At 41.6% G+C, this 16,264-nt stretch overlaps 1 protein-coding gene across 2 annotated transcripts in view; it reads right to left on the minus strand.

Moving 5' to 3' along the window:
• notch3 (notch receptor 3) overlaps positions 1-16,264 on the minus strand; it is a 40,448-nt gene that overhangs the window by 22,305 nt on the left and 1,879 nt on the right. Inside the window, exons 3-5 of one of the 2 annotated variants that reach the window (XM_077557547.1) lie at positions 5,191-5,333; positions 4,773-5,108; positions 73-195 (exon numbers count right to left, since the gene is read on the minus strand). In XM_077557547.1, coding sequence (XP_077413673.1) covers positions 73-195; positions 4,773-5,108; positions 5,191-5,333 — 602 coding nt within the window. The remainder of the gene's footprint in view (positions 1-72; positions 196-4,772; positions 5,109-5,190; positions 5,334-16,264) is intronic. The other variant, XM_077557548.1, reaches the window with a different exon arrangement.

Raw genomic sequence — 16,264 nt, forward strand, 5'->3', positions numbered from 1 at the left:
GGTGAGGTAGCGGTGTATTATTAGCTCACATTAATTACATGTACAGCTTTCTTGAAATATGATGTGCTCTACCTGTCCATTCAGGTGGGCACTGGCAATTGTATGTGTTGACTCCATCCACACATATGCCTCCATTCATGCACTTGTGGCCGGGGCAGTCATCCACGTTATTCTCACAGTTGAGTCCTTCGAAACCTGGAGCGGATGGAGAGAAAAGGGTTATGATGACAAACACATTAAGTCGCCCCCCGTCCTGCAACATAATCAATTTAACTCATAACCTCAAGTCACGTTTCCCACACTACGAGCGGCGCGCGGCAGTGAAAAGGTTGAGAGGGTGTCTGACTGTTTACATCCACTCATGACGGTTCCCACACGACGCCGGCAACAGCGGCAATGGCCGCCTCGGAGGCCTGCGCTCCCTGCGGTGTTTGCTTGTTTTATAATCTTTCAGTTTCAATGACTTCCTTTCTGGCAAGAGACATTTCCTGTCGGCTCCCCAGTGGCAAGTCAGAAGGTCCATAAAGTAAATTCCTTCTGTTGTGGACATAGTGGAGCAGGAGCGCGGGCGGGCTTCTAAAGACTTCTAACCACCGCCACTGCCCCGTTTCTCATCAGGGGCTATAAATAGCAGGCGGGAAGCTGACCTGCAATGCAGGAGTAAATCCCAGCAGCGGCACTCAAAACTGCGTCATCAGCCCTGGGAAAAATCTTCAGTCTTGGGAAAACAGTGGGCCTACGCTCTGTGATAGTGATGGTTTGCATGTGTGCAAAGCCGAGTCCCCCACATGTGGGACAGCTACAGTGGGCTTGCTGCAATTTTCTTTCCTTTGTGTAACAATAACTGCGTCAACTACGCAGTGTGATATCATATCAGCGCAGCACAACTAAACGTATCTAAGTTCTAATTCTGACATAAACAGCTTTGGCGTCTTTCCATAATTGCGGATACTTTTCAAAATTGTACTTTTCTACCAGCGTTTACTGACATATTTTACATTAGAAGGCTTATGAAAAATTATACATTTTGATGGTTGTAACAAAATATTGACAATGAAAATAAACATCAGAATTCAAGTATGAAGATGAACACATGTACAGGTGCGTCTCAGTAAATTTGACTTTGTAAGAAAAGTTAATTTATTTCAGCAGTTAAATATAAAAAAAAAATCTAGCTTATATTACACATATTCATAAAAAACAAGGAATTAATTACAATAAGAATAATTTAAGAGGGGCAGTTCCTAACTATGTTCTATACTATTTTTTCTTTTTAAAATGTTTTTCACGTAGAATTGTAATTTCTGAAAATTGAAAATTTGGCGTTGCATTAGCTGTTTGTTAAAGGGTGCTCTCAATAGTGTGCACCTTTTTTTATGAAGACATAAATAATATACACATAATTGGTGGTGATTCTTATGCGGATCCGAGTGGTATGGAGTATTGAAACAAAATTTTTCACTTGGATCAAGATTAACTCTTGTTAATGTGTGTACTGTCTCTCTAATGGTGAACTCAATGTGTATGACTCTAGCTATGTGGAGAGTTCACATTTAACACGGAAGTGGGTTAATTGATCCATAACAGGTATACGTGTGTATGTGAATAGTTAGTAAGCCAGCTAACGAGCTGGCTGTAAGCTGTTCAGGAGTACGGTCTAAATGAAGCCCATCTCGGTGGTATATCGAACCTCTGTTGTTAGCCTCTGTCAAGCCATCAAGTAAAAGTAATAGAAAAAAATGAAAGCTGGTTGCCCCAGACAGAACGTCTACTCAGCTAGTTAGCTTTAGCTTTAGCTTTAAGATGACGCTGACGCCTGTCGTTGTGGAGAATTTAATAGTGCTGTGCAGGAATGGGTGGTGATTTGGACATTCGTTTGAGTGGGCATGGCAAATCAAAAATCGAATCCTAATTTGCGGACTCTGATCGCATTGTGTGACGTCACCGGAACCTGCGGTTTGTTCATATGGTAACTATTTAGTCCACTTTATATGACAGTTGCAGACTTCAACCCTGTGGGAACGAAAGTTGACGCATCTTAAAATAGAATGTGTATGGAGTCCATACGCATGAAATCATATTCTACTCGTGTTCTTTTGACAGTGCTCTAAATCTTTTTATGGCACCCTGCAAATCGTCTCCGCCAGTGATTCGATATAAAACTAACACAAATGTGCATGTTGATCTCGGGGCATTTTTCTTCCCGGTTATTAGTTCAAACGCTAACAGCGCAACAAGTTGCTAAGTTGTGCGGGTAAGACATTTTGCAATGCTATACAATCATTTTGAAAAAGGAAGCAATCACATATATTTAAGGTAAGCGGCTATCGGCATAGATATCTATAAACATAGAGCTTTCACTGTGAGTGGCTGCTGTGTTGAACAGAGGGTCCAGCTTGAAATTGAAAACCCTGATTATAAAATGACACGTGGCTTGTATCATAGCTGCATGTCTGGGGTTTATAACAAACCAATCCGCGTCAAAATTGCTAAAGAATTCAAAGACTTATAATAAAATTATTGGAGCCTAACACACAGCTTGCTCTATAGTTAATATATCTATGGTGTCCGCAGCTAACTACTGTAGCAAGTAGCATTCATGCTAACCCATCCAGCATTCAGGATGTTTGCCATGAGGACCATTATTTTACAACACCAAAGTGTGCAAACATTCTATCAATGGTCACGATGCAATGCAAAATTCTTACTTAAAGGAATACTTAACTCGTTGAGCCATTTTCAACAATAAGAAGATATTGTCTATATTATAATATTTATAATTATGTGATATCTTCATTATTTTTCATGAACAATACCTTTAAAAACAAATTTTGCCACTAGCTGTCAACTGAAAATAAAATAACCTGTGCTCAGGAAAACAATCACGGCTCAGATTGCTGACTAAACCCAGAAAACAGGTGAGCCGTGTTTGGTGATTATATATTTCCTCAGCACAGGTGATGGCATCTTCATTTGACGGCAAGTGTAATAAAAAAATAAAAAAAAAGGTTTTAACTGTACATGAAAAATAATGAAGTTATCAAATTGACAAAATATTATCCTCTTACTATTGAGAATGGCTCAATGAGTCAGGTATTGTGGCGGCCGTGGCTCAGGCTGTAGAGACGGTCGTTCAGACTGCTACAATGATGAACGGCTGAATCCGAAGCTCAACTGAATCCGAAGCTCAGCGGCTACATGCAACAAACACTCGAAGTGCACATGCGCAGCTAGGAACAAGCATGCACGACGTCGTTATGACAGATTGATTGATGGGCTCGAGAACCAATCGTTAAGATGATCCACCCGGAAGACGCAGTGACAAAAGATCCGTGAATACACCTTTAATCTATTTTCAATCAAATCGATGAATTTACTAATCAGATTTTATAAGCATTGTTAAATTTCTATCCCTTATTCAAAAACAGGACTGCTTTAAATTTATTATTTGGTTACTATTTTGGTCTCTAACATGTTAGAAAATAGGGGGAAATGTGGATCATTATTTTCCCCAAGTAAAAGCAGCTGTTTTCAAATGCCCTATACGGATTAAACATAAACATAATCACTAGTCACGTTTATGTGGATACTTGTATTCCAATTAATATGAAACCAAATTAACAAATGGAATGAAAACGGTCCATATCAAACATCACAGGGCAACTTAATAATTCAATTATTCATTTCATTAAGTAAAATAAGTTTTATAAGGAAAAGAAGAGTTCTTCAAGTAGGAATAGTTACCATTCAACCAGTTTTCAACTGCAGTTTCTCTATCCATTCACCGGTTGGCACCCACGTAATAACATACATGACTTGACGAAGAAGAAATTAGACACGATGTCATATCGCATCACGCTCTGCTACACTGTAGCCTATATATGTGAATAAATTAGTAAATTTATACAAGACTGATTATTGAGCAGCGTCTGTGCTTATTGTGAAACTCTTTGTGGAGACCTAAGGTTTCCAACTGCTGAGCGGAGCGCAATGAAGCTAGGTGCTAATGCTAATCTACTGTAGTTACTGCTAGTTTGCTAGCACAACTTTACCATAGGTAAAGGCAATGCACTGAAAATAAGCCATAACTCAATAAAACAAAACATATACCCTTGGTTTTCTGCTTTTTTGAAATGCCATTGAACATAAAACACAGCAACACTTTGCCAGTAATCACACTGCATAGGCGTGTCATATCTAGCCACTCGGTTCCCAGAGTGCATTGCGTGGCGCAATACATTTAAGAATATATAAGAACGTTAATCCTTGTCATATTGATGTGTTTGTGTTACCAGTACTTGAATGTGACAATCTCTGCTATGTCACTCACATGCTGTGTGCTTGGCCTACCAAATGCTGGACCTCACTGTGTGACTTTTTCTTGTAGGGGTATGTTAGAGACAAAGTTTAAGTTCCACCACTTCCAGCAAATATCGATGACATGAAAGATCGAATAACAGCTGCAATCAACACGGTGGGCCGCGACATCCTGAGGCGGGTTTGGGAGGAACTCTCATAACGGCTTGATGTTGTTCCTGCTGCCGGCAGCGGTGACATTGAGAACTTGCAAAACATGAAATGAAAACTCGAAGTACTGTACAACAAGTTGTGTAAAGTTTTCCATTGTTTTTCATGTTGATTTTGGTTTCTACTTTTTGAATTATCCGGTATATATAGAATATAGAGGCACATATTGGCAATTGTAGACAAAATATGACAATAGACAAAAGATGCACCTGTATATCATACAAACGTGTGAGTTTTTATCCTACCTGGCAGGCATGCACATTCATAGGAATGCTCACTAGTCTGGCGACAAGTGCCTCCATTGAGGCACTGCGAGGGGGCACAAGGCTGGGTGGACATCTCACATGTGCGCCCACTGTACCCGGGCGGGCACTGGCAACCAAAGGAGCCGTGGGTGTTGATGCAAAGGCCAGCGTTGAGGCAAGCGCCGGGCTTGCGGCACTCGTCCACGTCACTGCGGCAGTTCTTTCCCTGGAAGCCGGGTGGGCAGGAGCAGTTGTAGTGATTATTCCAGTTGGCACAGCGGGCGCCATTGGCACATGGACTCGTGGCACATGCGTCAATGAGCGAGCAGTCTTGGCCTGTAATTCAAAGGTGTGTTCAGTTGAACGTCCCTCCAAGAGCTGATCTTTCTCCGTGCCAGTTGTGACGGGCATACTGTACCTCTGAAACCCCTGCGGCAAACGCAGCTGTACTGTGGGATATCGTTGACCACCTGGCTTATGCAAGCGGCCCCGTTAAGACACGGTGATCGATGGCAAGGATCCTGGTGCTGACAGAGCGGGCCGATGAATCCAGGACGGCATCTGGACAAAATGATTCACACTTGAGTGTTAAGTGTTTGAGTTGAGCGCCAAAACAGGTAACAAGCAAAAACCCCAAAAAGCAAACCTCCAGATCCAACCAATTCCCATTATGTTCATTAATATACCGCATCTGGCATTCCTGACCCCATGACGTGCACTCATATTGTGGTGTGAGACTGGCGTCTACGCCCTGGAATTATTTCGTATTAGCGCCGGTTCCTTCAAAAGTGCAATGTGGTTTCGTGGAATGAGTGATGCACTCGGAGCCAGGCCATATCCTGAAGGACGGGATTGACCAAACACACAATTTGCGTCCTCTCCAGCTGGAGAGATCCATTTTTTTTCAGTGTCAGCTAACATTCCTCCGTCGTTACGGCTTTTTCCGCAGGTCGGCTCTAAATAATATATGAACACACCCAGTGATGGCTGCCAGGAAACCAAAGCGATTCCATCCCAGTTCCGACATGAGAAAAATGGGGTCTACACTAAGCACATGCTGAGCAAATAGGAAAAGGCAGCTGTGATATTTAGACGAGACACTATCTGTTTTTGCCTTTTACCTAAAGATATCAACGTAGACACAAGAGTATCTGATTGCTCTCTACGGGCCGATGAGAGTTCAGACAAGGTTTGTACTAACTGAGGAGGTTAGTTTGAGTTAGAAACCCGAGACCCAGTTTGGAGCATGCGGCTGGAGACAAGCCCCCCCTCTTCAAACAGGCTGTTTGATGCTGATGACAGAGCAGTGACGGCTGGGTTCTGGTTCACCCCAAGACTCTTGTCTTTTCTTTCGCTGGAGAAAACCCCCTGGGCATAATCAACAATGGATTTCCCTTTGTTCTCCTTTGTACAAGCATTATTTCACTCAATTATTGTACGCTCCTCTACAAAACAACCAACTTCTTTTTTTCTTTTTTTGCAATGCAGTTGGGAACAGGCCAGCCTTTCTTCAATATGACTGTTTTGATCTACTTTTGTTTGGCTTGCATTGCAGCGTTACAAAGACAATGTAATAAAGAAAAGCCACAGGACTCGGCACAAAGGAGAGCACAGGCGTGTCTACAAGAAAGACACATGAGAGGAAAGTACAGTAGAGTAGTAACTATTAGTAGAGTCCAACCGAGCAGACTGCATCCTAGACTGATTTCCAGACAATCAAAAGCTATAGTGATCGGGCCCCTGAGTTCAAAGTAGGGATCGGTTCGGTTCCTATTCTCGGTAGCTGGGAATATACAGTATATGATATTGGTACTCAACAGTACCAATGTTCAGTACTTTTATACTATTGTGTGTGGTAACAAATGTTAATTTACTTAACAATAATATATATATATATATATATATATATATATATATATATATATATATATATATATATATATATATATATATATATATATGGATTCAACATTTATTTTTCAACATATAAACAAACATGAATTTAAAACAAATAAGCCCAGAGGTTAGAGTAAAAATTAAATTATAACATTTTATAATTATAAAGTATAAATAACATTAACAATAAATTAATATTACAAAATACAACTTGCGAAGCAAAGTTCTTTGCAATGAATAACACAAGGAATGAAATTACACAGTAATACTTGTGCAAGGAACAAAGAAAAACAATTGTATTAGTGTTGTCTTGTTGTGCAGTTGTTTTTCAAAAACGCAAGGCTTGCACTGTACATGTGCAACGATGGTAAAGCCGCGCACCTCCCAGCATTATTTGAAGACTGACCTGTCGGTATCGCCGCAGGGCAGCGCAGCCAAGCTCCCCGCACGGATGGCTGAGAGGGAGGTGCCGCGGCATACTCCCTCTCAGCCTCGCAGTGATTGCAGGGACCCGGGCACATCGCCAGTCCCCGCCTGGCACCAGCACCAAGAGATCCACTCTGCATCGCTCAATCAAAGCATGCAAGGAATTTCTAGGCTTTGCCATCGTTACAATATACTATTTCTTTGGTTTGACGGCGGGCAAGTCTTGTTTGCTTCCAAAACTAGAAATGTAGTTTTGTTTTTTACCTAGAAATTTAGTTATGGCGTGTGAAATCCTGTTTTTTGCTGGTGTGCATCCACTGCTGCATTCAAATGTGTCATGGAAACTCGCCAACTTTTCCACTCCGATACAGTACCAGTGTGCTTTGGAACCGAAACATGGTTGATTTTACGTGAATCTGTGCTTAGTAGCACCGACCCATATCGGTCCATACAAAAAGTACTGCCTTCAGGACCCATTCCTTGTTGAAAAGGGTTGCTGGAAAGTAGGGATGCACGATAATATCGATGGCAGATAATTATTGGCAATTATCAACCAATTTGACATCATACAGATAAACCAGATAATAAAGAAATCCGCCGATAATAATATTCATGCCACGTTGGTACATCTGTTGTGGTTGTGGCTCAAGTTGTGCCCAACACCTCAACTCCTCCCCTCTCTTATGATAGTGTCACATATTTGTGACGTCATAATGCACGCAACCTCCTGTTCACAGAATCATCATGGCGACATTGCAGTCGCCAGTGTGGGCTTTCTTTACTGTCCTGTTATGGAAAATAACTATTTATCACATATTAACATAAGTTTATAGTGTATTGTGGACACCTGTATTTTCTTTAACAATGGGCTTTTCACTTCTTGTACATGAAGCAATATTGAAGTGCCTTTGACTGATAAGCCTGCTCGGAACAGACTGCTTGCTTTCCTGTCTAGCTGACCCCCCCTTCTCCTTCCAAAACCTAACCATGCTGCATACAAATCTTTCCATGATAATTTACAGCAGATCACTTCTTGTAGACTGCTCTGTAAGACTTGTGTATATTCAAAGCTTCTAATATAAAGAAACCCAAAAGACAGATTGTTTTCCAGACTGTTTTATTCATCTCGCCTAGCTACTGAAAATTCCACAACACTCCCCAAAATGTTACCCTCACAGTTTTTTGTTGCACTTTTAAATTAAAACATGACTTTTATTTATAAATACAAGTTGCCATTCATTTTTGCCATTTTTTTTAACTACAATAATTCAAAATTCATCCACTAGTACATATTATTATACACTGTTATGTTTATTGTGTGTGTATATATACAGTATATATATATACTGTGTTTGTATGACTTTGGCTGGAGCGCGCCACCTCTGCCTCACAACCAGGAAATGGGCGTGTGCAACGGTTGTTCCATGATCTGTTTCTTCTTCGGTACATTAAAGTTTAAAAAAAAGAAACGTCTGTGTTGCTGCCGAGCTCAATCAATACAGCTGGAGCGCTGTGTTGAGCGATATCAGTGACTCAGGCTGGAAGTGGAAAGCAAATTAGGTGGAGGTGGGCGCCTCTAAATTTTGTACACAGGAAAACCCTGTACATACAGTACTTGCAATTTCATAGCACCTCTAGATTGTGTGATTCACGCTGCATACACACCAAACATATGTAATAAAATTCAGCTTCATGGTGCTTTACACATCGTTTCAATGTATTTCTCCATGTTAGACTTTGTAGTAGGATTCAAAAGTATATTTGTATTCAACTTAATTTTGCAAACAATTATCAGCTTACTTATCGGTTATTGACATTGGTACTTTCGAAATTATTAGTTTATCGTATCGGTTGAAAATAGCATTATTGTGAATCCCTACTGGAAAGTCATCTATGCAAACCACTACACTAACATCACTCTAATGAAATAGTCGACCAACTACAAACCAAATATTGTACAATTTACAGTTGAGTGTCAGCACAGAGGCGCTGAGAATGGTAGGTGAAGTTGGCTCTGCTACTACCCCCACCCTCACAAAAACGCCAGCTTGGCTCACCCCCTCCTCTCATTGCTAAGAGGTCAAATGCCAGAGGTCCCCTGTCTGATTGTGATGATAATGTCACTCAGGCTGCAGGGCGAGGGGTGGGGCAACGCCGCAGGAGAGAATGTCTCCGGAGGCTGCAACTGGTGGATGAAGAGGGGGTAAGTGGGGGTGGTCTGGTCCAGTGGGAATGCCATGTCATATTTCCTGTAATCCCTTGTCCACTGCTCTGAAAACACAGCGTTCGCTCCAAAACGTAGGATCCTCGTCGCCCTGGTAACAGCGCAGACGAAAGAGCAAGCCTGACACCCAACCAATCACCCGCCCGCCCCTTGGTACCCATGGCTATTTGTCATGGCTTGGCTGGGTTTATTTAGAGGCAAATTAACTATGTCTGGAATCTAGGAGGTCAGGACAAAAATGAAACGTGGAGCATAATAGGTGACTTGGCGAGGGCCCGAGACGACGAGGCGGCTATAACACAAAAAATATATACTAGAGAAAGTCGAATCCCTCTTGAGGCTGTGAGATTTGACTCTAGTGGCAAGGGCAAAGGTTGTCAAAAGGTTTACAGAGCCACTGTTGTTTGAAACTTGCATCAGCTATTTGGCAGAAGTGCATCCAGCAGGGTTAATGTGTAAGGAACAAATTAGTACTAATGCCTGATAATTTTGCTTTCCTCCCTTCCCATTGAGCTTGAGCACTAAAACATATACGTATTCTTCAGTCTAGACCAGGGTTCTCATCATTTTGGATTTTTCATTATCGTTATAATTGGAGGTGAGCACTTCCGTCTCTCCGTTGGCCAAAAAAGACACGGACTGAGCACTGACCGAAACGGGTTTTCATCCGTCGAGCCGACGGTCCTTCTCCATCTGTGTACTTTTTCGAGGCTTCGCGTCATAAAACACTCGCCGAAAATTTGGCCATCCATCAAAGACGGGGGCTGACGGAGAGAAACAAGTGCCCACCTATGATTATAAGGCTTGAAAAAGGTGTTTTCGCATAGCAGTTTGTGAGGCAAAATTTGTATTTTCAATACAATAGTAAAAAACGTGAAAACGCCGTAGAGAATTTAATGTATTCAAGTTAGGCCGCTTTAGCGAGTGGCATTATTGTTAGTCCATTCATCATCATTATCATATTATTGCATGGTTTATTCTGAACCGGGCCAAACAGCAGTCAATGGCAGTGGCTTGCCAGGCTAGTAATTATCACCTTCTGGGCGGCGAATAAGCTACACTTCTGTTTTGACAAGTACCGTTCTGACAAAGGGATGACGAGAAAAGACGGTGAAGCCATGATAATGGCTAAGCAAGGCTAAGATTGCTAACGGCTAGTGCATTAACACTGGTTAACGCTTTGGTTGATCGAGTCTACTTTTCACAGATTGAACTGCGTTAAAGCACCCAAACTTTGGACAAACAAAATACTAGGCAAATGAATAAGTGTCTGGACTTGGACCAGAGAGAATGTACTCGCTAAATAGAACCTGAACCGGAAATAAATTACGGTACGCTACACTGTCAGCTAGGAGCAGCTAGGAGGAGTGGCCTATAAGGTTAAAATATTAATATAGCATAAAATATCAATAGTGTCAGCAATATTATTTTTATTGAAAGCTGAGTATTGATTTTGTTCAACTTTTGAGGTCTGCACAAAAAATGTTCTCAAATTACATTACAGGGGATGTTCCACAATTAAGAAAGTTGCTCTACAAATGTAATCAATGATTCGTTAATCTGCTCCGTAAAGAAAAAAAATATATATTTTTTTACCTTTAAGTTAGTTTTTATTTTGTGTTTTTATTCAGTTAGTTAAAGTTTTAGTTAGAGCAGGTTTGTTAGATCTTATCATTTTATTTATTTTTAGAACAAGGCTTTCTTTTAGTTTAGTTTTTGTTAAGTACTCTTTTTTTTAATACATGGAGTATTTGTAAATTTTTAAAGTTTTTTTAATGCTCAGTTTGTTTTCATTAACTATAATAACCTTGGTCTAGACTTGACTCATGGCCAGCGTGCTTCTCTCATAACACGCAAACTTAACTGATACCAGCGCACAGCTTGGTCCTGCGACACCTAAACAGCTTCTTATTGGACTCGACTACGGATTCCACAGTGTCTGGGAAAGCGTCAAGGCCAGCAAGGGTGTCTTCGCTTCTACTTGGCCTTTTTAGACACATGCGAGCGGCAGGTGCCGGCTGCTTTTGTGCACTGGGCCCCAGGTTGCCAACTTCTGACCTCTTAGGAAGAGGACGCCAGATGATGAAGAGGAAGAAGTGTTTGAGTGGTGCAGTGCATGGATGGTCAAAGTGGCTAATCCCCCCTGTGTCAAAACATGAGGGATTTTGCCAGCTGCAGTCCTCTGGACCATGCATCTGTCCACATTTGTCATTGCACCACTGAGTGTCTAGCACTCTGAGACAAAATAACAACTGCTTTGTTCATGGGATAGACACACGCACACATACACAAAAAACACTTCACATGACTGAAAAGACACAACACCCTAAAGAAAGCATGCATTAACAGTTGCTTTTAGCATTCGGTTCACACAAAGGCACCACTGCAACACAGCATGCAGACAACCACATGCCTGAATACAAAGTTGAGAAACTTACAACCAGCGTGGTAGCATGAGCCCACAAAGGATGACATCCAAACAGGGAATTGCAGAGGAAAGAAGAAGAAAGCATTTTAACATGAAAGAAGTAAGAGGGTTCATTTAAAATCCCTGCGGTATGGACATTTGATTTATGGGAGCGAATGCCGTCACTGGTGGAACCCAATGCCGGTTTTCCTGCTCTTCGGTTCAATGAAGCATGGGTAACCTGAGCTCCTCCCTTACCATGCAATAGCAGATACGCCGCCATGAGGTCAAAGGGCGACTCACCTGTGAACAAAGACCCTGTAATCTGTGACACGGTTCATACTTGCAGTCAAGCTCCATAAAGCAACATGTATAGGTCATTTCCTCAGAGAGAGCCAACAACAGACTTAGCATCTTCCTAATTTGTCATTTTATAGAAACTAAACTCAAAATCATTCTTTAATGCGAGCAAGAACTACATTTATTCTCCCATGAAAGGCCATAAGTGACACAGCGTTGCCAACTTGAGCCTATCCACATCCCCCTCCTTCCAGCAGCCCTTGGTTCTCCCCTTCTCTGCAAACAGCCACATTTGGGGGGAATTTGTGGCCCCCAAATAAAAGCGCTAAAGTAGTCAGAACTCCTTTGTATGATCAGGTTGGAAGGAGGAGGGAGGCAAGGGGGGGGGGGTGGTGCAGTGACCCAAGCAGCTAGTCTTTCAGGTCTGGGCTTCCATGGACCCACAGGCCCATGTCGTCGCCTGGCAACAGTATCCCATGGAGAGAGGGAGCCTTAGCAAGTAGAAAAGGGGGTGCTGGGAACGAGGGTTTTGTGAGGACAGTTTGAGTACTTCGGAGGAACTACCGATGCATGTGCAGGAAGCTTACGACACACGACCGCTTGGATCTTGTAAAAGAGTTCTTTCCAAAGTCTATTCCTTCCATCACAAGGAAGTTTGTTTAAACAAATAATGCTAATGGAAATGGGAACAATGGGAACCATCCTATTGAAGTTGTCAATGCATGAGCATTACCCTGCAAATATCAGTCACTTTAATTCTACTTCAGTAAACCAGTCCCATACGACATCTAGTACAATCAATTCCTGTAACACTCATTCAAATTTGCCCCATGCGTCGATAGATTTTTGGAGGCAGCTCCCTGACATTTTTCAAATAGTAGCAATAACCACATGACAAGCATCCCAAGGCCGAGGTCTTTCCAAACATTCTGCCTCAGACACAATTACAGCCCTCCTCCCCACCACCAAACCTAAACCAGATTTTTGCAAAAACATTGAAATTTAAATCAGAACCTTAATTCTTTTTTCAAGTCAACATGAAAGGCAAGGCCCTGCGCAGAATTCCTCCGACCCATCACCACAACAGAAACAGAGAATGGAGATAATTTAATTATCTTCTGAAGGCCTCTATTGCAGTTGAACTAAAATTAACCATACACCAAATGGAGGAGGATTTAAAGGTTTGATCTGAGAACACAGTCTAGACACAACCATATCCCGATACAAGATGAGATAAGGCACAAGGAAAGAGTGGAGAGAAATATCGGGAATCTCAATGATTTTTTTAAACAAACAAATGTAATTAATTCTGTCACTTTAGTCCAAGATGAACTGAACCTGATGCTTGAGTAGGCTGCTGTGATTAGACAGGATGCTTGAAGCACAGAGGTCAGAAGGCAGAACTTCCTGTGGCAGGGCCTGGGAACCAGAGCTCCCAGTTTGTCATTATATACAAATATCATCCTCCTTATATTAGTTGAAAACCTAATGGTGATACATGAGCGATGAGCTTCCTTCTAAACCATTTAACCAAAGCTTTCTGCAATCCATTGTGGCATGACTCTCAGCTAATTGCAAAGTCAAACATTCCAAAGATCAAGCCCTCAATGAGACTGTATTGTCGAAGGCATTCCTGAATAGGTTTCCAGGCTGAATGGATGGGAGGTACAGACAATAACCTGTAACTTCCAGGAGGACAGGAGGAATCTTAGCCAGCATTCCTTTTCTAATCCGCCGTAAAGATCCCCAAAGAAAACACCGACTCGCTAGCCGCCGGTGTTGTGGACAAAGACATACACAGTCACTCTCCTTGTGTCCAGCCAGACAGATAGGGAACATAGTGATCTGGCATGGATGCAGATTGCAGTGGAAGCGCCGCTCAACTTAGTGCAAAAAATCAACAAACTGTCATTTCACTCAAACAAACGGGCTCATTATTTTCTAAAAAGCTATTACCATCTTATGAAACAAGAGCATCCATACCACTGGGATCAAAATACAAGCCTCATTACATCATGTCATGATCACGACAACAAGATCACGACAACACTTACAATTTATATGCTAACTCGGCAACTGAGGCCAAAGGCAACACATTCATAAATAAAACACACCATCAGCCAGCGCTTCCAATGCGGGCCGCACCAGGGGAGACTACTATTTTCTCTTTCTGGCTAATTTGTCTTTTACATAGATCTAATACAGAACTGATTTATGTCAGAAAAAAAGAAAATACATAAATAAACTTGTCATATAATCTTTAGTGTCTCACTTCTTCCCCCTTTATCCAAGGACAAGCACCATTCTTTTCATTGCACTAGCAACAAGTGGCAGGGCAAATAAGATATGAAGAATTCACTGAACTCACTGAAGTAAGATTCCAATTGAGATTTTTTTTTTATGTTAGAATACATTACAATTAAATTGTCATGGCTTATGTTTCAAAAAAAGTTGAAATGGAAGATTCCCTACAAGGTGGTTTTTGACCCGCCATTTTTTTCCCCATGCAACGAAGGAATCCAAGCTGTCCCACAGCGGTTGATGTCAACATGTGGCAACTGCGAGTATCAGCAGTCACCCTGTGAGAGAATTAACATGTGCTAGCGAGCTAGCAGGCTAGTCCGCTCCTCCGCGAGCTTGTCTCCCACAGCATGGGGGCCGGCATGCCTCTCAATGGCAGCACCTGGCACTGCGCTGTCCCTTTGTTGAGATCTGACTTCACTGGATTACCATCACAACATCCACCAGCTGTCCTCTACGCTGCGGCCCCCACCTTTTCCTAGCCAGACCCCCGCTACATGTTCACCCCCCCCCCAAAAAAAAGGCCAGCTCCTCCAGCTGGATCCTCTCAGAGCGACGCTCTCTCAATCTGCCTAATTATCTCTCCGGCGCTAATACCGCTGCCGCCGCCCTATCCAAGCTGCATGTTATTGAAAATGTTTGCTTTCATTCACTTTCATTGAAGTATTTTTGCTATATAACACAAACTAAATTAGCTTCATAATAGGGTGTGAAAGACTGTGTTGAAGTCCTCCTCTTGAATTTTAGATTCTAAAACATGCTATAATAGTGAAATCATAGCATATTTTTCGACCTATGGGACCCCCCACAAAACTGCCCTAACCCTCAAAAACTACATTTGTACTTCTATCCAATAAGCAGTTTCAAACATTTCTGATGTGCTTTAAAGATGAAATGACTTTCTGTTTTTCTATTTAGTGACCTGTAGCATATATTGTTGCAGTATTTAACTATTTGAAATGTGTGTTTCTTATCATTATACTGTGCATGAACCCTTTGTGCATATACAGTGTATACTTCTATTTCTTGTCATATGAGCCAGTTCTGAATTCTGATTTCTTACAGCAAACGTTCTGTTTGACTAGTTTATGTCTATTTTTCATTCATTCTTGCTCTTGTTTCTATTATTTAATCCTTTCTTCACATTTACCAACTTTCGTAGCCTATGTTCTCCAGCCATTCACAATGAGGACTTTCTGTCAGCTCATTTTCAAAATTTGTCATGTGATGCAATCCACACCTCCATTGTCAAGTTCAATCTCTAAAGTCTAATACATGCCATTTGTTTCACCGTTAAAACTAGTTAGTAAAGGTTGGACTCTGTTCTTGCAATCTTTAGTGACTCACCTGTGCAGGAAGTCGGAACACTCGAGTCATAAACTTTTTTTGATGTGCCGCCGCTAAACTGATACAGCGTGACCTCATAGCTGTATGGGACATTAGATACACCGCTATCTAGGGCAGTAACAAAGGCAGCTGGCATATAGAAAGTACGTATAGCTTTTGGGAAGGCCGGAAAACAAAATATATCAAGTTTGGAACTACTTTGTTATGAAGAGATTATTTAACCTACAAATACAGGCTAACAGAAATTACATTTTGTAGGTAAGCATCCAAATTAAATCCAGTTTCTGTGGCTTTTCTTTCTTGCGCCCACTTTGTATACTCTGTATCAGGTATCTGCAGGAAGAAAAGATCTTTTCTACTCCTGAACGTCTTTGTTCTTTTCTCCTGGTTTGGGGGGGGGAGGTAATCACCTCAGTATCCAACTGGTCCAACAACTCTGTGCTTAGCTACTCTGCCCTGCCACAGTTTGATCTTTGATGTCCTCTGTTTGCGGCAGGAGACAACATTTTTTCTTTTTCAAATGGCACTGCAGTGCATCCAGATGCTCATTCTTCATAAAACAAAGGGTCTAGCCATTTTTTTTTCTTTTTA

The sequence above is a fragment of the Vanacampus margaritifer genome, chromosome 2 (genome assembly GCF_051991255.1).
Source record: "Vanacampus margaritifer isolate UIUO_Vmar chromosome 2, RoL_Vmar_1.0, whole genome shotgun sequence".
In the NCBI taxonomy this organism is placed as follows: domain Eukaryota; kingdom Metazoa; phylum Chordata; class Actinopteri; order Syngnathiformes; family Syngnathidae; genus Vanacampus; species Vanacampus margaritifer.